The 24,955-nt window shown below is 44.7% G+C and overlaps 1 protein-coding gene and 1 long non-coding RNA gene across 6 annotated transcripts in view; one reads left to right on the top strand and one right to left on the bottom strand.

Moving 5' to 3' along the window:
- Nucleotides 1-23,564, top strand: part of LOC100589102 (folate receptor alpha) — a 28,450-nt gene extending 4,886 nt beyond the window's left edge. The window contains exons 1-5 of one of the 4 annotated variants that reach the window (XM_003254761.4): nucleotides 18,437-18,604; nucleotides 20,182-20,355; nucleotides 22,497-22,685; nucleotides 22,803-22,938; nucleotides 23,097-23,561. In XM_003254761.4, coding sequence (XP_003254809.3) covers nucleotides 18,578-18,604; nucleotides 20,182-20,355; nucleotides 22,497-22,685; nucleotides 22,803-22,938; nucleotides 23,097-23,389 — 819 coding nt within the window. In that variant the 5' untranslated portion in view covers nucleotides 18,437-18,577 and the 3' untranslated portion in view covers nucleotides 23,390-23,561. Of the gene's footprint in view, nucleotides 1-845; nucleotides 1,035-1,186; nucleotides 1,323-1,471; nucleotides 1,899-18,436; nucleotides 18,605-20,181; nucleotides 20,356-22,496; nucleotides 22,686-22,802; nucleotides 22,939-23,096 lie in introns of those variants that run through there. The other 3 variants (XM_030829447.1, XM_030829448.1, XM_030829449.1) reach the window with 3 other exon arrangements.
- Nucleotides 1-24,860, bottom strand: part of LOC115838610 — a 60,476-nt gene extending 35,616 nt beyond the window's left edge. For both annotated transcript variants that reach the window (XR_004033657.1, XR_004033656.1), the window contains exon 1: nucleotides 24,761-24,860. This is a non-coding gene — a long non-coding RNA (uncharacterized LOC115838610). The remainder of the gene's footprint in view (nucleotides 1-24,760) is intronic.
- Between the last annotated feature and the right edge of the window lie 95 nt (nucleotides 24,861-24,955).

The following is a 24,955-nucleotide window of genomic DNA, read 5'->3' as shown; positions in this document are numbered from 1 at the left end:
GAGTCTCGCTCTGTCGCCCAGGCTGGAGTGCAGTGGCATGATCTCGGCTCACTGCGAGCTCCGCCTGCCGGGCTCATGCCATTCTCCTGCCTCAGCCTCCCGAGTGGCTGGGGCTACAGGTGCCCACCACCACACCCGGCTAATTTTTTGTATTTTTAGTAGAGATGGGGTTTCACCATGTTGGCCAGGATGGTCTTGATGTCTTGACCTCGTGACCTGCCTCGGCCTCCCAAAGTGCTGGGATTACAGGCGTGAGCCACCGCGCCTGGCCTAATTTTTATATTTTTAGTAGAGACGGGGTTTCACCATGTTGGCCAGGCTGGTCTCAAACTCCTGATCTCAGGTGATCCACCTGCCTTGGCCTCCCAAAGTGCTGGGATTACATGAGTGAGCCACTGCGTCCAGCCTGGGGTTACAATTTAAATTGCTTTTTTTCCCTTCAAATCTTTGTCACCTCAGTGAGGCTTAAACCTGACCGCACTATTACACTGCAAGTCCCCATCCTTCTCTGCTTAATTTTTGTCCAATACAATGATCAGGTGATGTGTTCATTGTTGTAACCCCAGTTTCTACAAAAGTACCTGGGTGACAGTAAGTAGGATCTCAGTAAAGGTTGAATTAACAAATTTTGTAATGACTGCAACTCCAGCAGGAGCTCCCTTCTGGGCTCCCACTGTCTCTGACGGCCCTCTCCCCTAAAGAAGTCCCAACAGCAAGTATTTTCCTGGGTGACTTCCAGTGGGCTGGGGAATCAAGGACTAAGAGGGGAGTCACTGCATGTGGAATATTCTGGCTGTTCTCGCTGTGCTGGCTGTGGACTGAGTCCTCTGTCTTCCCCCATCCAGTGTCGTCCCTGGAGGAAGAATGCCTGCTGTTCTACCAACACCAGCCAGGAAGCCCATAAGGATGTTTCCTACCTATATAGATTCAACTGGAACCACTGCGGAGAGATGGCACCTGCCTGCAAACGGCACTTTATCCAGGACACCTGCCTCTACGAGTGCTCCCCCAACTTGGGGCCCTGGATTCAGCAGGTATGCATGGCTTCCTGCAGGTACAAGACCTAGCGGAGCAGCTGAGCTTTCCAGGCATCTCTGCAGGCTGCAACCCCAGCTCCAGTTCTATTCAGGGCTGAGTTGCTGGGATTCTTGAACCTGAGCCCTTCTTTTGTACCAAAATCACTCAGGTGGATCAGAGCTGGCGCAAAGAGCGGGTACTGAACGTGCCCCTGTGCAAAGAGGACTGTGAGCAATGGTGGGAAGATTGTCGCACCTCCTACACCTGCAAGAGCAACTGGCACAAGGGCTGGAACTGGACCTCAGGTGAGGGCTGGGGTGGGCAGGAACGGAGGGATTTGGAAGTGGAAGTGTGTGGGTGTGGAACTGGAATGTGACAATTTGGGGTTGTAAGGCTGGCAGACCTCAAGATAGTTCTGGGCCCAGTGGCTAAAGGTCTTCCCTCTTCTCTACAGGGTTTAACAAGTGCCCAGTGGGAGCTGCCTGCCAACCTTTCCATTTCTACTTCCCCACACCCACTGTTCTGTGCAATGAAATCTGGACTCACTCCTACAAGGTCAGCAACTATAGCCGAGGGAGCGGCCGCTGCATCCAGATGTGGTTCGACCCGGCCCAGGGCAACCCCAATGAGGAGGTGGCGAGGTTCTATGCTGCAGCCATGAGTGGGGCTGGGCCCTGGGCGGCCTGGCCTTTCCTGCTTAGCCTGGCCTTACTGCTGCTGTGGCTGCTCAGCTGACCTCCTTTTACCTTCTGATACCTGGAAATCCCTGCCCTGTTCAGCCCCACAGCTCCCAACTATTTGGTTCCTGCTCCATGGTGGGGCCTCTGACAGCCACTTTGAATAAACCAGACACCGCACATGTGTCTTGAGAATTATTTGGATATGAATGGGAACGTGACTGTTTTGTTTTCCAATTCCCATTGATTGAAACCAGTGAGACTGGGCCAATTCCTAACTCTGACAGTTGCTATGAACTAGCCTGATACTTAACTATTTTTCTAACTTAGGAGACATTCGTAGCTCTCAATTTCATTTTTCACTATAGCTCCAATCTAGAGCCAAGCCCAGGAATTTTTCATTTGTTTGTTTTGAGACAGGGTCTCACCCAGGAATTTTTTGTTTGTTTGTTTTGAGACAGGGTCTCACTCTGTCACCAGGCTGGAGTGCAGTGGCATGATCTTGATTCACTGCAACATCTGCCTCCTGGGCCCAAGTGATCCTCCCACCTCAGCCTCTCAACTTGGGACTGCAACCATGTGCCACCACACCTGGCTAATATTTTTTTTTTTTTTTTTTTTTTGAGATGGAGTTTCGCTCTTGTTGCCCAGGCTGGAGTGCAATGGCATGATCTCGGCCCACTGCAACCTCCTCCTCCCAAGCTCAAGTGATTCTCTTGCCTCAGCCTCCTGAGTAGCTGGGATTATAGGCATGCGCCACCACGCCCAGCTAATTTTGTATTTTTAGTAGAGACAGGGTTTCTCCATGTTGGTCAGGCTGGTCTCGAACTCCCGACCTCAAGTGATCCACCTGCCTTGGCCTCCCAAAGTGCTGGGATTACAGGCGTGAGCCACTGTGCCTGGCCCTCTGGCTAATTTTTACATTTTTTTTGTAAAGAGGAGATCTTGGTATGTCGTCCAGGCTGATCTCAAACTCCTGGCCTGAAGCAAACCTTTCATCTCAGACTTCAAAAGTACTGGGATTACAACCGTGAGCCACCACGCCCAGCGCAGTCTCAGCTCACTGCAACCTCTGCCTCCCATGTTCAAGCAATTCTGCCTCAGCCTCCTGAGTACCTGGGACTATAGGTGTGGGCCACCATGCCTGGCTAATTTTTGTATTTTTATTAGAGATGGGGTTTCGCCATGTTGGCCAGGCTGGTCTGGAACTCCTAACCTCAGGTGAACCACTCACCTCAGCCTCCCAAAGTTCTGGGATTACAAGTGTGAGACACCATGCCCAGCCTAGCTCAGGATTTTATCATTTAAACTGAACATAAGCCTCCCAGGGTTGATTCCTGTGCTGTGCTCAGCTCTCCAAAAGAAGAGATGGGAATGGCTGTACCCAGCATGTTTTGGATGGGTTGCTGGGAAGAGGGTAAGGGTGGCAGCAAGAGCCATATGGCACTAACAGCTAATACCCACAAAGCATTATCTGCTAGGCACTATCCTAAATTGTTTATACCAATGACATGTAGATACTACTGTCTGCATTTTCCATATGTAGAAACAGACACATAAATTAAAGAACATTGCCTGGCCAGGCGCAGTGGCTCACACCTATAATCCCAGCTCTTTGGGAGGCCGAGTTGGGCGGATCACCTGAGGTCAGGAGTTCGAGATTAGCCTAGCCAACATGGCAAAACCCTGTCTCTGCTAAAAATACAAAACTGAGCTGGACGTGGTGGCGTGCACCTGTAATCCCAGCTACTCGGGAGGCTGAGGCAGGAGAATTGCTTGAAACTGGGAGGTGGAGATTGCAGCGAGCCGAGATCATGCCACTGCACTCTAGCCTGGGTGACACAGCGAGACTGTATCTCAGAAAAAAAAAAAAAAAAAAAAGAAGATACACAAATTATGAGTAGTTACACGAAAAGATACTCAACATTATTAATCATTAGAAAAATGCAAATTAAAACCCCAGTGATATACCATTTTATACCTATTAGAATGGCAATAATAATAAGATAGGCAATAACAAATGTTGGCAAGGATGTGAACCCTCACACAGTGCTGGTGGGGATGTAAAATGGTACAGCCCTTTGGAAAACAGTGTGGCAGTTTCTCAAAAAGTTAAATGTAAAACTACCATACAACCCAAAATTCCACTTCCAAGTATCTACTAAGGAGAAATGAAAATGAACATAACAAAACTTAATTATGAATATTCATGATATTAGGTATCATTATACATAATAGCCCCAAGCTGGCAATAACCTATATATATATATATATATATATATATATATATATATTTTTTTTTTTTTTTTTTGAGATGGGATTTTGGTCTTGTTGCCCAGGCTGGAGTGCAATGGCGTGATCTTGGCTCACTGTAACCTCCGCTTCCTGGATTCAAGCGATTCTCCTGCCTCAGCCTCCCAAGTATCTGGGATTACAGGCACACACCACCACGCCCGGCTAATTTTTGTATTTTTAGTAGAGGCAGGGTTTCACCATGTTGGTCAGGCTGGTCTCGAACTCCTGACCTCAGGTGATACGCCTGCCTCAGCCTCCCAAAGTGCTAGGATTACAGGCGTGTGCCACCGCACCTGGCAATAACCTAAACTTTTAGCAGCTGGTGAGTGGATAGACAAAATGTGGTGAATCCATACAGTAGAAGACTGCAGCAATGAAACGTGATGACACATGCTATGTCGTGGAAGAGCCTCAAAAACATTATGCTAAGTGAAAGAAGCCAGACCTAAGAGGCTTCATGTGGCATGATTTCACTTACATGAAATGTGCAGGGAAGGAAAATTTATAGAGGCAGAAAGTAGAGTAGTAGCTGCCTGGGGCTGGAAGTGAGAACAGGGATTAATTGTAAATGGGCATGACGGGGGATGAAAATTACTGAGGGGATGATTCTGAGTTTCTATGGGGTGTGCACATGAGGGAAAGTATTCTAAAAAATTTGGCATGTGTCTCCATAAAAATCTATCATCTGAGACAAACTCCATTCTCAGTCTCTAAAAGATTGGTTGGAGGCTGAGTGTGGTAGCTCACGCCTGTAACCTCAGCACTTTGGGAGGCCGAAGAGGGTGGATGGCTTGAGCTTAGGAGTTTGAGACCAGCCTGGGCAACATGGTGAAACCCAGTCTCTAGAAAAAAAAATGCAAAAATTAGCTGGGTGTGATGGTGCCCGCCTTAGTCTCAGCTACTTGGGAGGCTGAGGTGGGAGGATCTCCTGAGCCCGGGGAGGTTGAGCCTGCAGTGAGCGGTGATTGTACCACTGCACTCCAGCCTGGGTTGACACAGTGGGACCCTGTCTCCAAAAAAAAAAAAGAAAGGTGGGATTTGGCAGTCAAGGAGCAAGTCTATTCTTGGTGTAGATGTAGATAACACCATTAGAGATGTTTATGAGGTGGCCCATTGACCAAGGACTTTTTTTTAAAAAAGTGTTTATTCCAGCTGGCACAGGTAAGGTTTGCTAAACTGAGTGTTAGAGACCAGAGCCAGGGGAAAGAAAAAGGCTATATCATATGCCTAGCCCCCAAAAAAATTAAAGAAAAGGGAACATGAAGTACATTACCAAAAATACCAAGACAATAACCACAATCATATCTCTTTCATTAACTTTACTCCTTCCTTTTCTAGTTACATGTTCTTGGGCTAGCATCTTCCCCCAGAGAAGTCTTCTGCCTGAGGGCTGAAATTTTGCTAGAAATCCCTAGTCTGAGGACTCTGATAGGTTGACTCAACCAAGTGTTAGTTTACAGTGATGATATCAGATACATGGGTTTATTTCCTGTCAGCAAAGTATAGCAGGTATGTTTAGACAAACAAGAGGGGAGAATAGAAACCAGCTGTTGAGCTGGGTGTGGTGGCATGTTCCTGTAGTCTCAGCTACTTGGGAGGCTGAGGTGGGAGGATCGCTTGAGCCCAGGGAGGTTGAGGCTACAGTGAGTGGTGATCATACCACTGCACTCCAGCCAGGGACGTCAGAGTGAGACTCTGTCTCAAAAAAAAAAAAAAAAAAAAAAGGAAACCAGTTGTTGAGAGTATCAAACAGCCTGGCCAATCTATTCATTTTCAATATCAGAATGAAAGAAGAATATTCACTGGGGTGTACTACACAACGGCACAAACCTACTGGTGACTGCTAGATTTCATGAGGTCTCAGATGATGGCTACATAGAACCTATTATTATTAGAACCTGGGGAGGGAGAAAGGGACAGGGAGGGTTAGTCTTCTCAACCGATTTAACTTTTTTCTTAATTTTTAGACAGAGTCTTGCTCTGACACCCAGGCTGGAGTGCGGTGGTGTGATCTCAGCTCACTATACTCTCCGCCTCCCAGGTTCAAGCGATTCTCATGCCTCAGCCTCCTGAGTAGCTGGGACCATAGGCATACGCTGTCACATCTGGCTAATTTTTTTGTGTTTTTGGTAGAGATGGGATTTCACCATGTTGGCCAGGCTGGTCTTGAACTCCTGGCCTCAAGTGATTCACCCGCCTCGGGCTCTCAAAGTGTTAGGATTACAGGTGTGAGCCACCGTGCCCAGCCTGACTCATGTTTGATAATTCTCTGTGTCTTCTCTAGTGGGCTGAGCTCTGCAGGTGATATAGATAATGAATGTATTTACAAATCTTGAGGGCCTTATAGTCTATTTTGCAACATGTGTACTACAATTGCTACCAATAGTACAAGTTAAACTATGGAATAAAATCAACATGGGCATAAATTTGACAGTCATCATGTAAGGCCTTGCACATGAATATGAGTATACTTTTATCCTTCCAGGAAGGTCCACAATCATAGTCACAACACTTTACCTTGCATAAAAATCATCTTAGCTGGGTGTGGTGGTTCACACCTGTACAGCCTGGACAACATAGTGAGACCTCGTCTCTACAAAAAATACATAATTAGCTGGGCATGGTGGTGCACACCTGTAGTCCCATCTACTTGGGAGGCTAAGGCAGGAGGATCACTTGAGCCCAAGAGGTCAAGGCTGCAGTGAGCAGTGTTTGTGCCACTATACTCTAGCCTGGGTGACAGTGAGACCCTATCTCAAAAAAATATCATCTAGAAGGAATGAGCCCCTCTTTTTGGTCTGACATCTTTCTCCACTTTGTGGACATGATGGACAAGGCAGCTCTTATAATACTGATAAACTAATTTTAAAAATATGGAGCATGCCAATTATACCTAATTATTTTTAGCATCCCTCCTTGTATCCTTCTTTCCTTATGAGTGTTATGCTGTGTGGGAGAGAATTTTTGGTGTAATCCAGTAGCTGTCTGGGAAGTGTAAGATGATTTTGCTGTTAAAAAAGAAATGCCTTGATAGTTATATTATTCTGAATTAGGACCTGATCTTGGAGGACAACAGAAAAAAGTGTTCTCTGGGAAAGGCCTTCATCTTGGCTGTGTAAGAAAACTGTATTTTACAACAACCTTGTCATTAGGAATTCTAATTTCTTTATAGGTAAAGAATCCTATTGTTTTATGTTATACCATGACTCAAGACTGTGACATGAGTCAGCACAACAGGAAAATTAAAAAAAAAAAAAAAAAGAAAAATAACATGCTTTTTGAGAAGTGAAATTCACATTCAGTTTGGGTAAGGACCTAAACTCTGCTGTCAGGGGAAAACACACAGGAAATAAAAAATAACTTTTGTTTCTTCATGTTAAAAGTAGACTTATACTCAAATGCTATACTCAAAGATGATTTTTTATGAGCAGCCAATATTGTTTAAAGCTTTCTATTTCTTAAAATAGAAGTCATCTGAAGAAGCACTTTTAGAAGGGCAGAATAAGGACGTTTGAAAATTCATTCCTCCATAAAAGCAAGAAAAACACTGGCAAAAATGGTCAAAATCAACTTTTTTAGCTGAGTGCGGTGGCTCATGCCTGTAATCCCAGCACTTTGGGAGGCCAAGGCGGGAAGATCACCTGAGATCAGGAGTTTGAGACCACCCTGGCCAACATGGTGAAACCCCGTCTCTACTAGAAATACAAAAATTAGCCAGGCATGGTGGCAGATGCCTGTAATCTCAGCTACCTGGGAGGCTGAGGCAAGAGAATTGCTTGAACCCGGGAGGCACAGGTTACGGTGAGCCGGGATCATGTCACTGCACTTCATCTGGGTGACAAAGTGAGACTCCGTCTCAAAAAAAAAAAAAGTAAACAGCTTTTCTAGAACTCTTAAAACTAACCAAAAATTTCAAAAATCTAAGGAATATTTGTGAGTGATGTCACCAACATGGTGGACTAGGAAGCTCCTGACCCTCTACCCATGAACATACCAAATAAATACCCCTTTGCCTCTGACAGAAAGCCAGAGGGAATTCCTCTGAGAGCCAGCTGAGAGACTCCTACCCATTGAGCAATTAAGGAAACATCCACACCGAATGGATAGGAAAAGCTGAGGCACACTCAGGCACAGATCTCACCTCAAGCACTGCACCATAAAAGTGGGAAAGAAAGCCCAACATCCAGCTTCTCCCTGTGGAGAGATGGCATTAAACCTCACACGTACTGCCCTAACTCTAAATGTCCCACGGTTTGGCTGTTAATTCACCAACTTGGGGAGTGGGAGGAATTAGACCTGAACAAGTCTCTCCAGACCACAGGAAAAAAGCAACTTTTTTGTTTGTTTGTTTTTTGAGACGGAGTCTCGCTCTGTTTCTCAGGCTGGAGTGCAGTGGCATGATCTCAGCTCACTGCAACCTCCACCTCCTGGGTTCAAGCGATTCTCCTGCTTCAGCCTCCTGAGTAGCTGGGATTACAGGCGTGGTGGATTACAGGCGTGCGCCACCACGCCCGGCTAATTTTTGTATTTTTAGTAGAGACAGGGTTTCACCATGTTGGTCAGGCTGCTCTCGAACTCCTGACCTCGTGATCCGCCATCTTGGCCTTCCAAAGTGCTGGGATTACAGGTGTGAGCCACTGGGCCTGGCCAAAAAGCAACAGTTTTATACCAGCACTTAAGTATTTCCAAGGGCTTCATTCCCTGCGATCAATGCAGAGAGGGACTTTAAAATGCAGCTTCTGTTTCTCCCTGGAAGGGACACACTTTTCCAGTAGCTACTTGATGGTGTGGCTTCTAACTAATTTGCACTGGGGAGTTAAAGGGTCAGACAAATATTAACCTGCAGCCAGCCTGAGAAGCAGACTGGCACTTCCCAACCCTTCTCCCCTAGCTCACTCCAGCAATACCCCCACGTATATGAATACCCCCTGGAAGGAGTTTGCCCACACATCAATTGCCCCAACTTTCATAGCTTCAACCCAAGGGACTGCATCCTAAACTTCCTAGCTCTGGGAGGAGCTAGACCACAGGAAAAAAGTGGCAGCTTTATATGGGCATGTAAGTACTTCTAGGGGCTTCATCCCCCAGGGGTGGTGCACAGAAAGGGCTTTAAAAAATGCAGGTCCCAGCAGGGCATAGTGGCGCATGCCTGTAATCCCAGCACTTTGAGAGGCCGAGGCAGGCGGATCTCTTGAGCTCAGGAGTTCAAGACCAGCCTGGGCAACATGGTGAAACCCTATCTCTACAAAAAATACAAAAATTAGCCCAGTGTGGTGGCGCATGCCTGTAGTTCCAGCTACTTGGGAGGCTGAGGTGGGAGGATTGCTTGAGCCTGGGAAGCGAAGATTGCAGTGGGCCACTGTACTCCAGCTTGGGTGACACAGTGAGTCCCAAAAAAAAAAGAATAAAGAAAGAGAGAGAGAGACAGAGAGAAAGAGAGAGAGAGAGAGAGAGAGAGAGAAAGGAAGGAAGGATGGAAGGAAAGAAGGAAGGAAGGAAGGAAGGAAGGAAGGAAGGAAGGAAGGAAGGAAGGAAGGGAGAGAGAGAAATGCATCGCCCATTAAAAAAAAAAAAAAAATCCAGGTGTGGTGCCTCATGCCTGTAATCCCAGCACTTTGGGAGGCTGAGGCGGGCGGATCACCTGAGGTCAGGAGTTTGAGACCAGCCTGGCCAACGTGGTGAAACTTCGTCTCTACCAAAAATACAAAAATTAGCTGGCATAGTGGCAGGTGCCTATACTTCCAGCTACTTGGGAGGCTGAGGCAAGAGAATTGCTTAAACCTGGGAGGCAGAGGTTGCAGTGAGCCAGGATCGCGCCACTGCACTACAGCCTGGGCAATAGAGGGAGACTCCGTCTCAAAAAAAAAAAAAAAAAAAAAAAAGCCAGGCGCAGTGGCTCATACTTGTAATTCCACCACTTTGGGAGGCTGAGGCAGGAGGTTCACTTGAGGCCTGGAGTTCAAGACCAGCTTGGGCAACATAGCAAGCCCTCATCTCTCTCTCTATATATAAAGCAGCTTCCTGTTTCTCTTTGGAAGGGGTTTTTGGCATGCATCAAGTGCCCCAACTTTTCAGTTACCTCCCAAAGGTCTCCATCCTAAACCTTTTAAGTCTGGGAGCAGAAGGGACAAGGCATATATGAGTCTTCTTTTTTTTTTGAGACAGAATCTTTCTGTGTCACCCAGGATGGAGTACAGTGGAGTACAGTGGTGCAATCTCAGCTCACTGCAACCTCTGCCTCCAGGTTCAAGTGATTTTCCTGCCTTAGCACCCACCCCAGTAGCTGGGATTACAGGCATTCACCACCATGTCCAGCTATTTTTTTTTTGCATTTTTAGTAGAGACGGGGTTTCACCATGTTGGTCAGGCTGATCTTGAACTCCTGACCTCAAATGATCCGCCTGCCTTGACCTCCCAAAGTGTTGGGATTACAGGCATGAGCCACTGCGCCCGGCCATGTGTGAGTCTTTCTAGATCACAGAACAAAGAGGTAGTTTTAAATCGGTGCACAAACAGTTCCAGGGCTATGCTCCTTTGGAACAATTGAGAAAAGGGGAGGGAACATCTAGTTCCCATTTTCTCTCCAGAAGGGGCTTATAGTATACTTCCAGTGGCTACTTGATGACCTAACAGCTAACAAACTTGCACCATGGAGATCATGGAGCAAACAAACAATAGCCCTATTACAGCTTTAGCAAGGGAACTTCATGAAACTTGCCTCTGGCTCACCCGATAAATAAATCCAGGTCTACTCATTCTTCCAGGAAGGAGCTTGGCCATGGACTGAGTGCCACAACTTCTATGGCTCCAACCCTGGGATCTGTCTCCTTAATGACCTAGCTCTTGAAGTTGATGGAGCTTCGCATTCCTGGGTGGGCTGAGACCATAGAAAATGAAGAGGTGAACATATAATAGGCACGCTTCCAACAACTATTTCCCCAGGATCAGAAGGCACAACCTGAATGTTAGTAAAGGCATTTGCCACAGATTTTCTCCTCAGCTTAGTGCAGAAAGAATGGGAGATAAACACCTGTATTCAGGTTTACCAAAAGATAGAAGTAGCTGAAACACACACCCAACACTCCAACGTTTCCAGCTACACGTACAGAGTCTGGCTCTTGCTTTACTGGTCTCAGAATACTGAAATGATATGACATAAACTCCAGGGGGGCACCAAAAACAGAATAGAGGTCTGGACAAACACAAAGACTTGAGAGGTACCTTAAAATCTCTGGTCAGACAGATAGGTGAGAGCCTTCTCCTACACGAGGCCAGTCGGACAAGACTGAAAGAGATAGTGATATGGTCAGGCTTTGTGTCCCCAGCCAAATCTCACCTTGAAGTATAATCCTTGTAATTCCCATGTCAAGGGAGAGGCGAGGTGGAGGTAACTGAATCATGGGGGCAGTTTCCCTCATGCTGTTCTTGTGATAGTGAGTGAGTTCTCAGGAGATCTGATGGTTTTGTAAGGGGCTCCTCCCCCTTTGCTTGGCACTTCTCCTTCCAGCTGCCTTGTGAAGAATACGCGTTGCCTCCCCTTCACCTTCAGCCATGATTCTAAGTTTCCTGAGGCCTACCCATCCATGCTGAACTTTGAGTCAATCAAACCTCTTTCCTTTATAAGTCACCCAGTCTTGGGAAGTTTTTTATAGCAGTATGAAAATGGACTAATACAGATAGTTATTTTATCTAATGTGCAGAAACCAACACAGAGAGTCAAGGAAAATGAAGAAATAGAGGAATATGTTCTAAATAGAAGAACAAGATGAATATCCAGAAACTAACCTCAGTGAAGTGGAGATATGTGATTTACCTGACAGAGAATTCAAAATAATGATCATGGAGATGCTTACTGAGGTCAGGGGAGTAATGTAAGAACAAACTGACAATTTCAATAAAGAGATAAGAAGTATTTAAAAAGTACCGAATAGAAATAATAGAGCTGAAGAATACTGTAACTGAAATGAAAAATTCAATAGAGGGGTTCAATAGTAAACTAGATCAAGTAGGAAAAATAAATAGTGAATTTGAAGACAGGTTACTGGAAATTACACAATCTGAGGACCAAAAAGGAAAAAATAATAAAAAAAGAGTGAGGATAATTTAAGAGACTTATGGAACACCATGAAGCATAACGACATACACATTATCAGTATTTCAAAAGGAGAAAACAAAGAGAAAGGGCTAGAAAACATATTCAAAGAAATAATGGCAGAAAACTCCCCAAACCTGGGGAAAAAAATAGAAATCCAGATCCACGAAGCCCAAACGACATCAAATAAGATTAATCCAAAGAGACCCACATGGAGACACATCATAATCAAACTGTCAAAAGTTAAAGACAAAGAGAGAGTTTTGAAAGCAGCAAGGGAAAAGTGAAATATTGCATGCAAGGAAACCCATAAGATTATCAGTGGGTGTTCAGCAGAAACCTTGCAAACCAGAAAGAAGTAGAATAATATATTCAAAATCCTTATAGGAAAAATAAATTTTAACCAAGTACAATACCAAGTAACCCTGTCTTCCAAAAAGGTAGAATGATAAAGACTTCCTCAGACTAACAAAAGCTGAGAGAACGTATCACCACTAGATCTGTCTTATGAGAAATGCTAAAGGGACTTATTTAAGCTAAAAGAAGAGGATGTTAATTAATTAGTAACATTAAAATATATGAAAGTATAAAACTCACTGGTAAAAGTAAGTATGTTGTCATGCCCGACGCGGTGGCTCACACCTGTAATCCCAGCACTTTAGGAGGCTGAGGCAGGTGGATCGCCTGAGGTCAGGAGTTTGAGACCAGCCTGGGCAACATAGTGAGACCTTGTCTCTACTACACAGGTGTAATTTGTACCTGTATAGGTAATGTAATGATATTGACAAAGGAATTTAAGACAAAAATTGTTAAGAGACAAAGGAAGTCATTTAAAAATGATAAAAAGGTCAATCCATTAAGAAGACATGGAAAATATAAATATAAATGCAACTACCAACAGAGTCCCAAAACACATGAAGCAAAAAATAACAGAATTGAGGAGAGAAATACTTTATTTAACAATAACAGTTGGAGATTTCCATATCCCACTACCAGTAGTATTTAGAATAACTAGGCAGTAGAGAACTTGAACAACACTATAAACCAACTAGACCTGTCAGATATCTACAGAACACTCCAACCAAACAACAGCAGAATATATACTCTTCTCAAGTACACATGGAACACCATATTTTGGGCCATTAAAAAAGGTACCAATAAATTAAAAATAATTGAAATAGAAGAAAATGTCTTCCCTGATCACAATGGAATGACATTAAAAAATAAGATAAGAACATTTAGGAAATTTACAAATATGTATAAATTAAATATACTCGTAAATAACCAGTGAGTTAAAGGGTAAATCACAAGGGAAATTAGAAAATGCTTTAAGATGAATGAAATGAAAACACAAAATACCAAAACCTAAGGGAGGTAGCTAAAGCAGTGCTTGGAGAGAAATTTAGATTTGTAAATGTCAATATGAAAAAGAATAATAATCTTAAATCAATAAGCTAACCTACTACCTTAAAAAAAACAGAGAAAGGGCTGGGGGCGGTGGCTCATGCCTATAATCTTAGCACTTTGGGAGACCAAGGCGGGCAGATCACTTGTGCTCAGGAGTTTCAGACTGGCCTGGGCAGCATGGCAAAACACCGTCTATACAAAAAATACAAAAATTAGCCAGGCGTGGTGGCATGCGCCTGTAGTCCCAGCTACTCAGGAGCCTGAGGTAGGAGAATCGCTTGAGCCTGGGAGGCAGAGGTTGCAGTGAGCCGAGATGGCACCACTGCACTCCAGCCTGGGTGACAGAGTGAGACCCTGTCTCAAAACAAAACAAAACAGAAAAAGATGAGCAAAATAAACTAGGAAAAAGAAGGAAATAGTAAAGATTAGAGCAAAAATAAATGGAATAGAGGATAGAAAAACACCCAAAATCAACAAAATAGTTAGTTCTTTAAAAAGATCAACAAAACTGAAGAGCTTTATCTAGATTGATCAAGAAAAAAGGAGAAGAATCAAATCAATAAAATCAGGAATGACAAAGGGAAGATCAGTACTGACCTTACAGAAATATAAAGGATTATAAGGGAATAGTATAAACAATTGTATGCAACATATTAGGTAACACCAATAAAATGAACAAATTCCTATAAAGTCACAAACTATCAAAGATAACACAAGAAGTAAAGAATACAAATAGATCTGTGACAAGTAAAGAGGTTGAGTTAGTAATTTTAAAATTTCCCACAAAGAAAATTTCAGCCCCAGATGGCCTCAGTGGTGGTTTCTACAAAATGTTATTTATTTATTTTAAAGACAAGGTCTCACTCTGTCACCCAGGCTGGAGTACAGTGGCATGATCACAGCTTCCTGCAGCCTCAACCTCTTGGGCTCAAGCAATCCCCTCACCTCAGCCTCCCAAGTAACTGGGATTATAGGTGCATGCCACCATGCCTGGCTAATTTTTTTTATTTTTAGTAGAGACAAGATTTCACTATGTTTCCCAGGCTCGTATCGAACTCCTGAGCTCAAGTGATCCTCCCACCTCTGCCTCTCAAAGTGCTGGGAGGACAGCCATGAACCACCGCGCCTGGATCAAATGTTTAAAGAACAATTCATATCAATCCTTTACAAACTCTTTCAAAAAATAAAAGGAGGAAATATTTCTCAACTCATTCTATAAGTTGTATTATATGAGCCAGTATTACCTTGTTATAAAATCGGACAGATATCACAAGAAAAGAAAACACAGATCAATATTCCTTATGAATTAAGACATAAATCTTCTTAACCAAATACTAGCAAACTGAATCCAGCAACAGGTCAAAAGTATATACTATTACCAAGCAGGATTTATTCCAGGATTAGAAGTTGGTTTAACATCCAAAAATCAATTGATGTTCACCATATTACAGAATAAAGGACAAAAACCATATGATCATCTCAATTAGTGAAGAAAACCTTGTTTGACAAAATTCAATATCCTTTCATGATTAAACAAACGCTGAACAAACTAGAAATAGAAGGGAACTCAACCCAAAACCCAATGAAGAGCATCTCTGAAAAAACACATAACATCGTATTCAATGGTGGAAGGCTTTCACCCTAAGATCAGGAATAAGAAAAGGATATGTACTCTCACCATGTCTATTTAAATTGTACTGAAGGTTGTAGCTAGCGCTATTATTCAAGAAAAAAGAAATAAAAGGTATCCAAATTGGAAAGCAAGAAGTGAAACTATTTTTATTCATAGATGATGTGATATTGTATACAGAAAATTCTAAGGAATCCATAAAAACAATATCATTACCACTAAATGAGTTCAACAAGTTTCAGGATACCAGATCAAAATACAAAAATCAATTGTATTTCTATACACTAGCAGTGAACAAATATGAAAATGAATTTAAGAATATGATTCCATTCATAATAGCATGAAAAAGAATAAAATATGTAGGAATAAGTTTAACAAAAGTAAAAGTCACAAGTAAAAGACTTGTAACTATAAAACATTGTTGAAAGACATTAAAAACCTAAATACATAGAAACAAATTTCATGTTCATCAGTCAGAATACTTAATATTGTTAACATGGCAATACTCTCCCAAACTGATCTACAGATTCAACTCAAGACCTGTCAAAATCCCAGCTGTCTTTTTTGTAGAAATTGACAACCTGATTCTAAAATTCATATGGACACGAAAGAGTTCCAGAATAGCCAAAGCAATCTTGAAAAAGAAAAAAATTGGAGAAATGACATTTTTCACTTTCACAACTTACTACAAATCTACAATAATCAAGACAGCATGACAGTGGCATAAGGAGAGACATATACATCAGTGGAATCGAACTGAGAGTCCAGGTTTTTGACAACGGTATTAAAACATGGGGAAAAGAATAGTCTTCAACAAATGGTGCTGGGACACAACTGGATATTCATATGCAAAAAAAAAAGTTGGACCTTTATCTTACAGCTTTACACAGGTGTAATACACTTGTATAAATACATCTTTATACAATATTAAAAACCACTCAAAATAGATCCATTACCTAAATAAACATAAAAACAAAAATGATGAAAGTCTTTGAAGAAAACCTAGGCAAAGAGTTTCATGACATTGAATTAGGCAATGAGTTATTGAATATGAGACCAATAGCACAGGAAACAAAAGTAAAAATAGATAACTGGACTACATCAAAATTAAAAACTTCTGTCCATCAAAGGACAATCAACAGGCAACATACAGAATGGGAGAAAATATTTGCAAATCATATACCTGATAAAGGGTGAATCCAGGATACATAAAAGAATACTACAACTCAACAAAAAGAAAACCCAATTTTAAAAATAGGCAAAGGACTTGAATAGACATTTCTCCAAAGAAGATATAAAAATGGCTAACAAGCATGGGAAAAGATGCTCATTGTCACTAATCATTAGAGAAATGTAAATCAAAGTCACAATGAGATATTGCCTCACACTCAATATGATGGCTACTATAAACCCAAAACTCCCAAAACAGGAAATAAGTGTTGATGAGGATGTGGAGAAATTGGAACTTTTGTGCACTGCTGATGGAAATGTAAAATGGTGTGGCCACTACAGAAAACAGTGTGGCAGTTCTTCAAAAATTAAATATAGAATTACCATATAATCCTGCAATTTCACTTCTGGATATATACCAAAAAGAATTGAAAGAAAGGTCTTAAAGACATATTTATATGCCCATTTTCATAGCAGTATTCTTCATGATAGCCAAAAGTGGAAGCAACCCAAAGGTCCATTGATAGATGAATAAATAAAGAAAATGTGGTACATACCTATAATGAAATATTACCCAGCCTTAAAAAGGAATGAAATTCTGATACGCCTTACAACATGGACAAATCTTGGGGACATTACACTTAGAGAAATAAGCCAGTCACAAAAAGACAAATATTGCATGATTCCACTTAGACAAGGAACTTACAGTACAGTAGCCCAAATCACAGAGACAGAAAATAGAATGGTGGTTGGCGGGGGCTGGGGAAAGCGAAAACGAGGAATTGTTTAATGGATATAGAGTCAGTTTTGCAGGATGAAAAAGTTTCCAAGATTGATTGCAAACAGTATGACTATATTTTACACTGCTGAACTGTACCGTTAGAAATGGTTAAGATGGCACATTGTATGTCATGGGTGTTTTTACCACAATTTTAAAAAGGCCATCAAAAATTGCTTAATTATGTTTTCAGAAATGCCAGATGGTAATATATTGCTGTTTAACAGATTTGAGACAATTTTAATTTTTCTGTGACCCTTGACTTCTATACCTCAACTTCTTTTTTTTTTTTTTTTTTTTTTATTGAGATGAAGTCTCGCTCTGTCGCCCAGGCTGGAGTGTGGTGGTGCGATCTCAGCTCACTGCAACCTCCGCCTCTCGGGTTCAAACAATTATTGTGCCTCAGCCTCCCAAGTAGCTGGGATTACAGGCGCACGCACAGCACCACGCCCCACTAATTTTTGTATTTTTAGTAGAGACAGGGTTTTACCATATTGTCCAGGGTGGTCTCAAACTTCTGACCTCAAGCGATCTGTCTGCCTCAGCCTCCCAAAGTGCTGGGATTACTGACGTGAGCCACCGTGCCCGGCCTATACCTCAACTTCTACCTATGTCCACCTGGCTGCCCATAAATTAACCCAATAGCTTTCACTTAAGCCTACTCAATATGTGCCAGGCTTTTCCCTATACAATTGTGAACAATTTTCTAGTGAGCAAACTGAAGCTCAGTAAGGTCCAGTGACTTTTCCCAAGGTTGTGCAAGAGATGGAGCTCTCATTGGGTCCCAATGGCCTGACCCTAAAGCCTGGGTTCTTTTCCACCAGACCTAATCTCCATCGAGCTGGCCTTATCCTAAGAACCACTTGGGGTATCTACAAAATCCAGATGCCCCCTGGTGATGAGCAATTCTCTAGGTTTTGATGAAAGTTGAATGTGTGGATGCTGGAATGAGTAAATTAACAAGTAAGGAGATGAATTCAAACAGGAATGACTAAATGGCCGGGCGCAGTGGCTCACGCTTGTAATCCCAGCACTTTGGGAGGCCTAGGCGGGCGGATCATGAGGTCAGGAGATCGAGACCACAGTGAAACCCCATCTCTACTAAAAATACAAAAAAAAAAATTAGCCAGGTGTGGTGGCGGGCGCCTGTATTCCCAGCTACTCGGAGAGGCTGAGGCAGGAGAATGGTGTGAACCTGGCAGGTGGAGCTTGCAGTGAGCCGAGATCGCGCGCCACTGCACTCCAGCCTGGGTGACAGAGCGAGACTCCGCCTCAAAAAAAAAAAAAAAAAAAAAAGGAATGACTAAATGGACAGACTCAGGGAGCCTTGAAGAGGGTGGGGTCTGGAAGGGAAGGAAGAGAGGAAGGAGAATAGCTAAGTAGGGAGATTTCACTCGGTGCTTACCAGAGCGTGTTGTCTACCCTATACTGAAGACAGAGGCTGTGGGGACAGCCTAGGGGCCTGGATCTATTGCCTACTTAGAGAGAGGCCAACTCAGACACAGCCGTGTATGCTCCCAGCAGCAACGGAGGTTCAGGCAAGATGCCCGAAGGAGGGAAGGGTGACAAGGGCAGTGGGGAGACTTGGAGAGTTTGTGCAGAGGGGAGGAACACACCTTTCTTTCTGGAGTGCAGTGGCACGATCTTGGCTCACTGCAACCTCTGCCTTCTGGGTTCAAGTGACTCTCCTGCCTCAGCCTCCTGAGTAGCTGAGATTACAGGCACCTGCCACCACGCCTGGCTAATTTTTGTATTTTTAGTAGAGACGGGGTTTCATCATGTTGGTCAGGCTGGTCTCGAACTCTTGACCTCGTGATCCACTCACTTCGGCCTCCTAAAGTGCTGGGATTACAGGCGTGAGCCACTGTGCCCAGCCACATCTTTCTTTAGAAAGATCATGCTGGCTCCTGTGGGGAAGGCAACTTGAAGGGGAAGAAATTGGAAGAGGGAAGACTTGACACTAAACATAGAGCCATGGGCAGTAAGTTTTTGGAGGGACTTTTACCAGAGAGGGAGAGGAAGCAGTCTCCATTATCCACTCTTTGGTGACAGAGCCCAGAGGAACAGCTCTGTAATGGCTGGGGGTGGGGGCAAGGGCAGCAATGAACAGAGGAGGAGAGGGATGCTCCTGTTGTTGAGTGCCTTCCAGGACACCAAGTGCTGGTCTGGCTGTTCCAACATGGGAAACTTTCATGTTGTCTCTCAGATCTAAGGGTCTCTCTACATTTTTAAAAAATTTATTTTTAATTTTTTAAACTTCTATCGTTTTTCAGGTGGTTTTAATTACATAGATAAGTTCTTTAGTGGTGATTTCTGAGATTTTAGTGCACCAGTCACCGGAGCAGTGTACACTGTACTCAGTATATAGCCTTCTATTCCTCACCCCCTCCTCACCTTGCCCCACCCCCAGTCTATATCATTCTCATTTGCATTTGTTTTTTGAGAGGTAGGGTGAGGTCTGCTGCATTAGCCCAGAGACAGCTGAGGAGGCTGGAAAGGAAAATGGCTTTCGGAGAATAGGGAAGGAAAAAGTCTGAGGAAGCAAAACTACTTAAAATACACTGCTCTTTCCATTTCTGTATCATTTAACCAAACACCATCCTGTGGGTTCTGTCACTTGATCCTCATGCTGATCTGAGAACTCGGCAGAGCTGGGTCACTGCCTTCCCCAGGGCTAACCTGGTTTCTAAGCTGGCGCAAGACCCCAGGTGATCCAGCATCTAACCACAGAGCCCTTGCTGGACGGAGGGTGAAGACATTATGTGTCCCTGGCTCTGTTCAGGGAAGCAGGGCATAGACCTGAAGAATTTAATTACTTGTCATAGATAAAGCCTAGAGAAAAGATGAGGGCGCAAAGTATCTCCTTCAAATTGGGAAGACTCCCGCAGGGCTCACTCACTAACACCAGTTCTCCTGAGCCCTTAAAGCCTGGGGGTGAGGGAGCCCTCCTGGTCAACCCTGTCTACCCTAGCCTCAGGGAGCTTCAGGGCTGCAGCATTGAAGGAACAGGGTCTGACCTCATTTGCCACCATAGGGATGGGGAGACTGAGGCAGGAGGTGAATGGGCTCCCAGCCTGGAGCCCTTTCCCCTCAGGACTTGGTTTCCCTACCCTAGCTCCGCCTGCAGGGACAGAAAGATATGGCCTGGAAATGGATGCCACTTCTGCTGCTTCTGGTCTGGGTAGCCACCATGTGCAGTGCCCAGGACAGGACTGATCTCCTCAATGTCTGTATGGATGCCAAGCACCACAAGACAAAGCCAGGTCCTGAGGATAAGCTGCATGACCAAGTATGGCTGGAGTGTGCCTCTGCTAAGGAGGGGGCTGGTTCTAACAGGGAGGAGAAAGTCAGGATGGTGGGAGAGGGATTGAGGGGTCAGATACCTCCACATCCTGAATTTTTGCTGTGGGAGAAGATGAAGGTGGAGTAGGAAGAGTGGCCGAGGTGATTTTAGTGGGGCCCTCCCCAGAGGTGGATACCATGTTGACAATGATATTGAGTCGTCATTCGATGGGCACCTGTCAGTTGTCATGTGCTTTTTGTACAAAATTTCATATTCCCAGGGGTTCTTTGATGTAGGTAGATGATATTCTCCACATTACACAAGTAAGTGAAAATGAGGCTCACAAAAGCACATGGGCCCACACAGGAGCTGGACATGAATGGCCCCTGTGGAGGGGCAGGAATAGGACTGGGTTAGGCTCCTCCTTTGGTGGGCAACAGACTAGGGAGGCGCTGGCTTTTCCCACCCTCACTAAGTACCAGTTCCATGGAGTGCCAAGGGAGAAGAGGAGGAGGTCCTTCTGGCTGTAGTTTGAGGCACAGGGGCTGGACATTCACACAGTCTATATACATGTATGCCAGCCAGTGGATTGCAGCCTTATTAGACTCAATGTCTCACTTTTATGACAGATTTTTTTTTAGATTCTGTTTTCTATCCTGCAATGAAATTCAAAGAACCTATTTGTATGCATAATTTTTGCAAATATCAACATAATGCTCTGTAATATATAGGAGAAACACACAGAAAGTAACTTGTAATAAAATAATATATATTTCAATATGTCAGTTCTCTGGTACGACTACATTAGAAGGCATTAGGAAATAGCACATGCTTGCTTTTGTCATAAAATCATTATAAGTGGGGAGCTACAAATGAAGATTGATACAGGTATATTCTATTGGTGACTTAAACACTATAAGATACTATAATATACACAATGTTACTGTTGATGTCATACTTTTCGAAAATAGTGAATAATTCTAGTAGAAAAAAACACATAGTACAGCCTTCTATTTCATGGTATTTGCAGTCCCGGAAAACCCAGTCTAGATTAAAATCTTGTGAAAATATGATGTGCCTATACGTAAGATAGAGATAGATTTAAAAAGTAGGGCTTTTGCTTACTTTTTTTTTTTTTTTTTTGAGAAGAACCCTCACTCTGTTGCCCAGGCTGGAGTACAATGGTGTGATCTCAGCTCACGGCAACCTCCACCTCCGGGGTTCTGGTGATTCTCCTGCCTCAGTCTCCCAAGTAGCTGGGGCACCCACCACCATGCCTGGCTAATTTTTTTGTATTTTTACCAGAGACGAGGTTTCACCATGTTGGCCAGGGTGGTCTCAAACTCCTGACCTCAGGTGATAGACCTGCCTTGGCCTCCCAAAGTGCTGGGATTACAGCCACGAGCCACCACGTCCAGCCTGGCTTTTGCTTACTTTTTCCAGCAAATATTTTCATGGGCCTACTGTGTGTCTGGCACTGGCCTAGCCACTGGGGACACAGATCTTACTGCATGCCAAGAAGAATAAATATATTCAAACGCCATTACCGCATGGCTCGCTCCCTCTCTTCCTTTGCTCAAAATGTCACCTACCAATGTGGCATTTCCTAACCTATTTAAAATTTCAGCAATTCCACATTACCCCTTCCTGCTCTAACTTTTCCCATATCATTTATCATATCCTGACATACTATATATATATATATATATATATATATAAAGTTTCTTCCTGTCTCCTCTGACCAGAATGAAACTTCCATGAATACATATTTGTCTGTTTTGTTCTCTTCTGTATTCCTGGCATCTATAACCGTGACTGGCATAAAGTAGGTGCTCAATAATTTTTAAATGAGTAAGTGGAAGGACTTTTTATGAAGTGTTACATACCTCATAAATGATAACTATCATTCCCAAGACAGGGTTTCCCCTGGGCTCCCACAGTCCCCTGATCACACGGTTGTAATTGTGTTTCCTCCAAGAAAGGGGTTCCTGGAGGCCTAGGACAGAGGGACCATCACCTGGGAACCTGAGTGTTCCCAGAACAACCTGCCTAGGGCAGAGGAGTAAGAACCAAATGGGGGAGAGACATGAGGTGGCAGGAGGAGGAGGGTATGGGGAGGCACTTAGTCCTGTGTCTTCCCCACCCAGTGCAGTCCCTGGAAGAAGAATGCCTGCTGCACGGCCAGCACCAGCCAGGAGCTGCACAAGGACACCTCCCGCCTGTACAACTTTAACTGGGATCACTGTGGCAAGATGGAGCCCGCCTGCAAGCGCCACTTCATCCAGGACACCTGTCTCTATGAGTGTTCACCCAACTTGGGGCCCTGGATCCAGCAGGTAGGGTGTCTCCCCCCCACCCACCCCAGCAGACTGCCATCCCCCTCAGTCACTTCAAGGCGACGGCTACCAGCATCCCTGGCTGAGAGGAGCCCTGCCTCCCCACCTCCCACCCAGGTGAATCAGAGCTGGCGCAAAGAACGCTTCCTGGATGTGCCCTTATGCAAAGAGGACTGTCAGCGCTGGTGGGAGGATTGTCACACCTCCCACACCTGCAAGAGCAACTGGCACAGAGGATGGGACTGGACCTCAGGTGAGGGTGATTGAGTTGGGGTTAGGAAAAAGGAGATTGAGGTGGGGTTTGGAAAATCCTCAAGGATTCGGGGTGGGGTGAAGATTTCTGGGGGTGGCCAGAAATGAGCTTTGGGCACAGGGGCTGAATGTCTGTGTCCACCATGTCTCTCCCTGCAGGAGTTAACAAGTGCCCAGCTGGGGCCCTCTGCCGCACCTTTGAGTCCTACTTCCCCACTCCAGCTGCCCTTTGTGAAGGCCTCTGGAGTCACTCATACAAGGTCAGCAACTACAGCCGAGGGAGCGGCCGCTGCATCCAGATGTGGTTTGACTCAGCCCAGGGCAACCCCAACGAGGAAGTGGCAAGGTTCTATGCTGCAGCCATGCATGTGAATGCTGGTGAGATGCTTCATGGGATTGGGGGTCTCCTGCTCAGTCTGGCCCTGATGCTGCAACTCTGGCTCCTTGGCTGAGTTCAGTCCTCCCAGACTACCTGCCCTCAGCTTGAATAACCAGGCTGGGCTCAGCTCAGCTCCCACAAATGACAGCGTCTTAAGCATGCTTCTATTAGTCACCTAACCCTCTGTCACCCGGTCAGTTCCTGCTCCATGGTGAGGCCAAGAGTCACTTCTAATAAACAGACTGATACATCCATGTCTGTGGAATTATTTTGGTTGTGAGTTTGTGGGTGGGTGGGAGACAGATTCTATGGCTTCTGGATTCCTTCAAATTAGAGCAACTAGACCTGTGTTTGAATCCCAGCTCTGCTACTTTGTGAAAATGAAACTGTTGCTTCACTGCTCTAAACCTTTGTTTCTTCCTGGATAAAAAGAGGTTAACAGTCCTGCCCCCAGGCTTGTGAAATATAGAGGAGCTGTTGCCTAGAAAGCCCGTGAGCCCAGTGTCTGCACATTAATAGTCTTCAGGGATCCTGTTGCTCCTGTTGCCCCAAGTGGGAGCCAGGTCCTGAGCTTATTTGTCTTGGTCTCCAAACAGCCTCCTGGTCCTCCAGCCCTTGTCTGCCTGGCTCTGTGCTCGGCTCTGTAACAGGAAAGCTGGGAATGGGAGTCCAGGAAAGGGTTCAGATTGCCAGTGGGATGAAAAAAATTCACAGTGGGACGAAAAAAACGTGATGCACACTGAAGGAGCAGAGTTGGGGCTTGGGGCTCTCAGAGGAAAAACAGAGCCAATTGGAGAGGGCAGTCTGGGGGTTCCTGGAGTGGAATACTCAAGAGCCTGGAACTGGTCCAGCGCTTCGGTGTCCTGGAGGTGTGGCTGGAAGAGTTAGAAACCCTTAAGGGCTTCCTGGGGTCAGGAGCCTCTGGCACCTTTGTCTCCTCCTGGGATTGGTAGATATGCCTGCCTATCTTGAGGGGGTTGCTCTGTCTTTGCAAAGCCCTCGGGAGCTGGACCTAAGTTATCTCTGGGTCTCCCAACACCCCTTTCCCTTTGGATAAGTCTTTGTTTGCACACTCCTACTACAACTGTCCCCAGAGAGGCCCAGGTAAGCCTCTGAGAACACTCTGCAGGTAGGTGGCCCAGCTAGGACTAGAACCGAGGTGTGCAGACTCCCAGTCCAGGTCTCTCCCCCACTACCAAGGATTCCCCTCACATCAGGCTCATCTTTTCTTATACTAAAAGGTGGCTGATGAGGAAGGTGGCACAGATTGTAGGATGAGTTATTGAGTTCTGGAGGCACTGTTGGGTGGGTTGGTGGATCTCTTAGTTATTATATTTATCTAGTGTGGAAGGCCCCACAGAGCCCCTTCCACGTCCCAGGCTCTGCTCCAGCTGGGTTAAGTCAATGCATATTTGAAATAGAGGAAGGAGCTTGCGGGACTGACCTGGGCTCCGTCAACAGGTTCAACGTAGCAAAGTGAAAGTTCTCTCCCAGGTTAAAGGGATTCTCCCACGGCGGCCCAAGAGATGGTGGCGGCGGGCGCCCGGCTGGAGGCCTGCGCCTTTAAGGAGCCAGGGGGCGGAGGGGCGGGGCAGGAAGACGACTCCCCGGAGACGCCGCCACCGGCTAGGTCTTTTTT

This window comes from Nomascus leucogenys, chromosome 15 (genome assembly GCF_006542625.1).
Source record: "Nomascus leucogenys isolate Asia chromosome 15, Asia_NLE_v1, whole genome shotgun sequence".
NCBI lineage: Eukaryota > Metazoa > Chordata > Mammalia > Primates > Hylobatidae > Nomascus > Nomascus leucogenys.
Note: the sequence above shows the minus strand (reverse complement) of the source record. Positions and strands in the feature narration are given on the sequence as shown.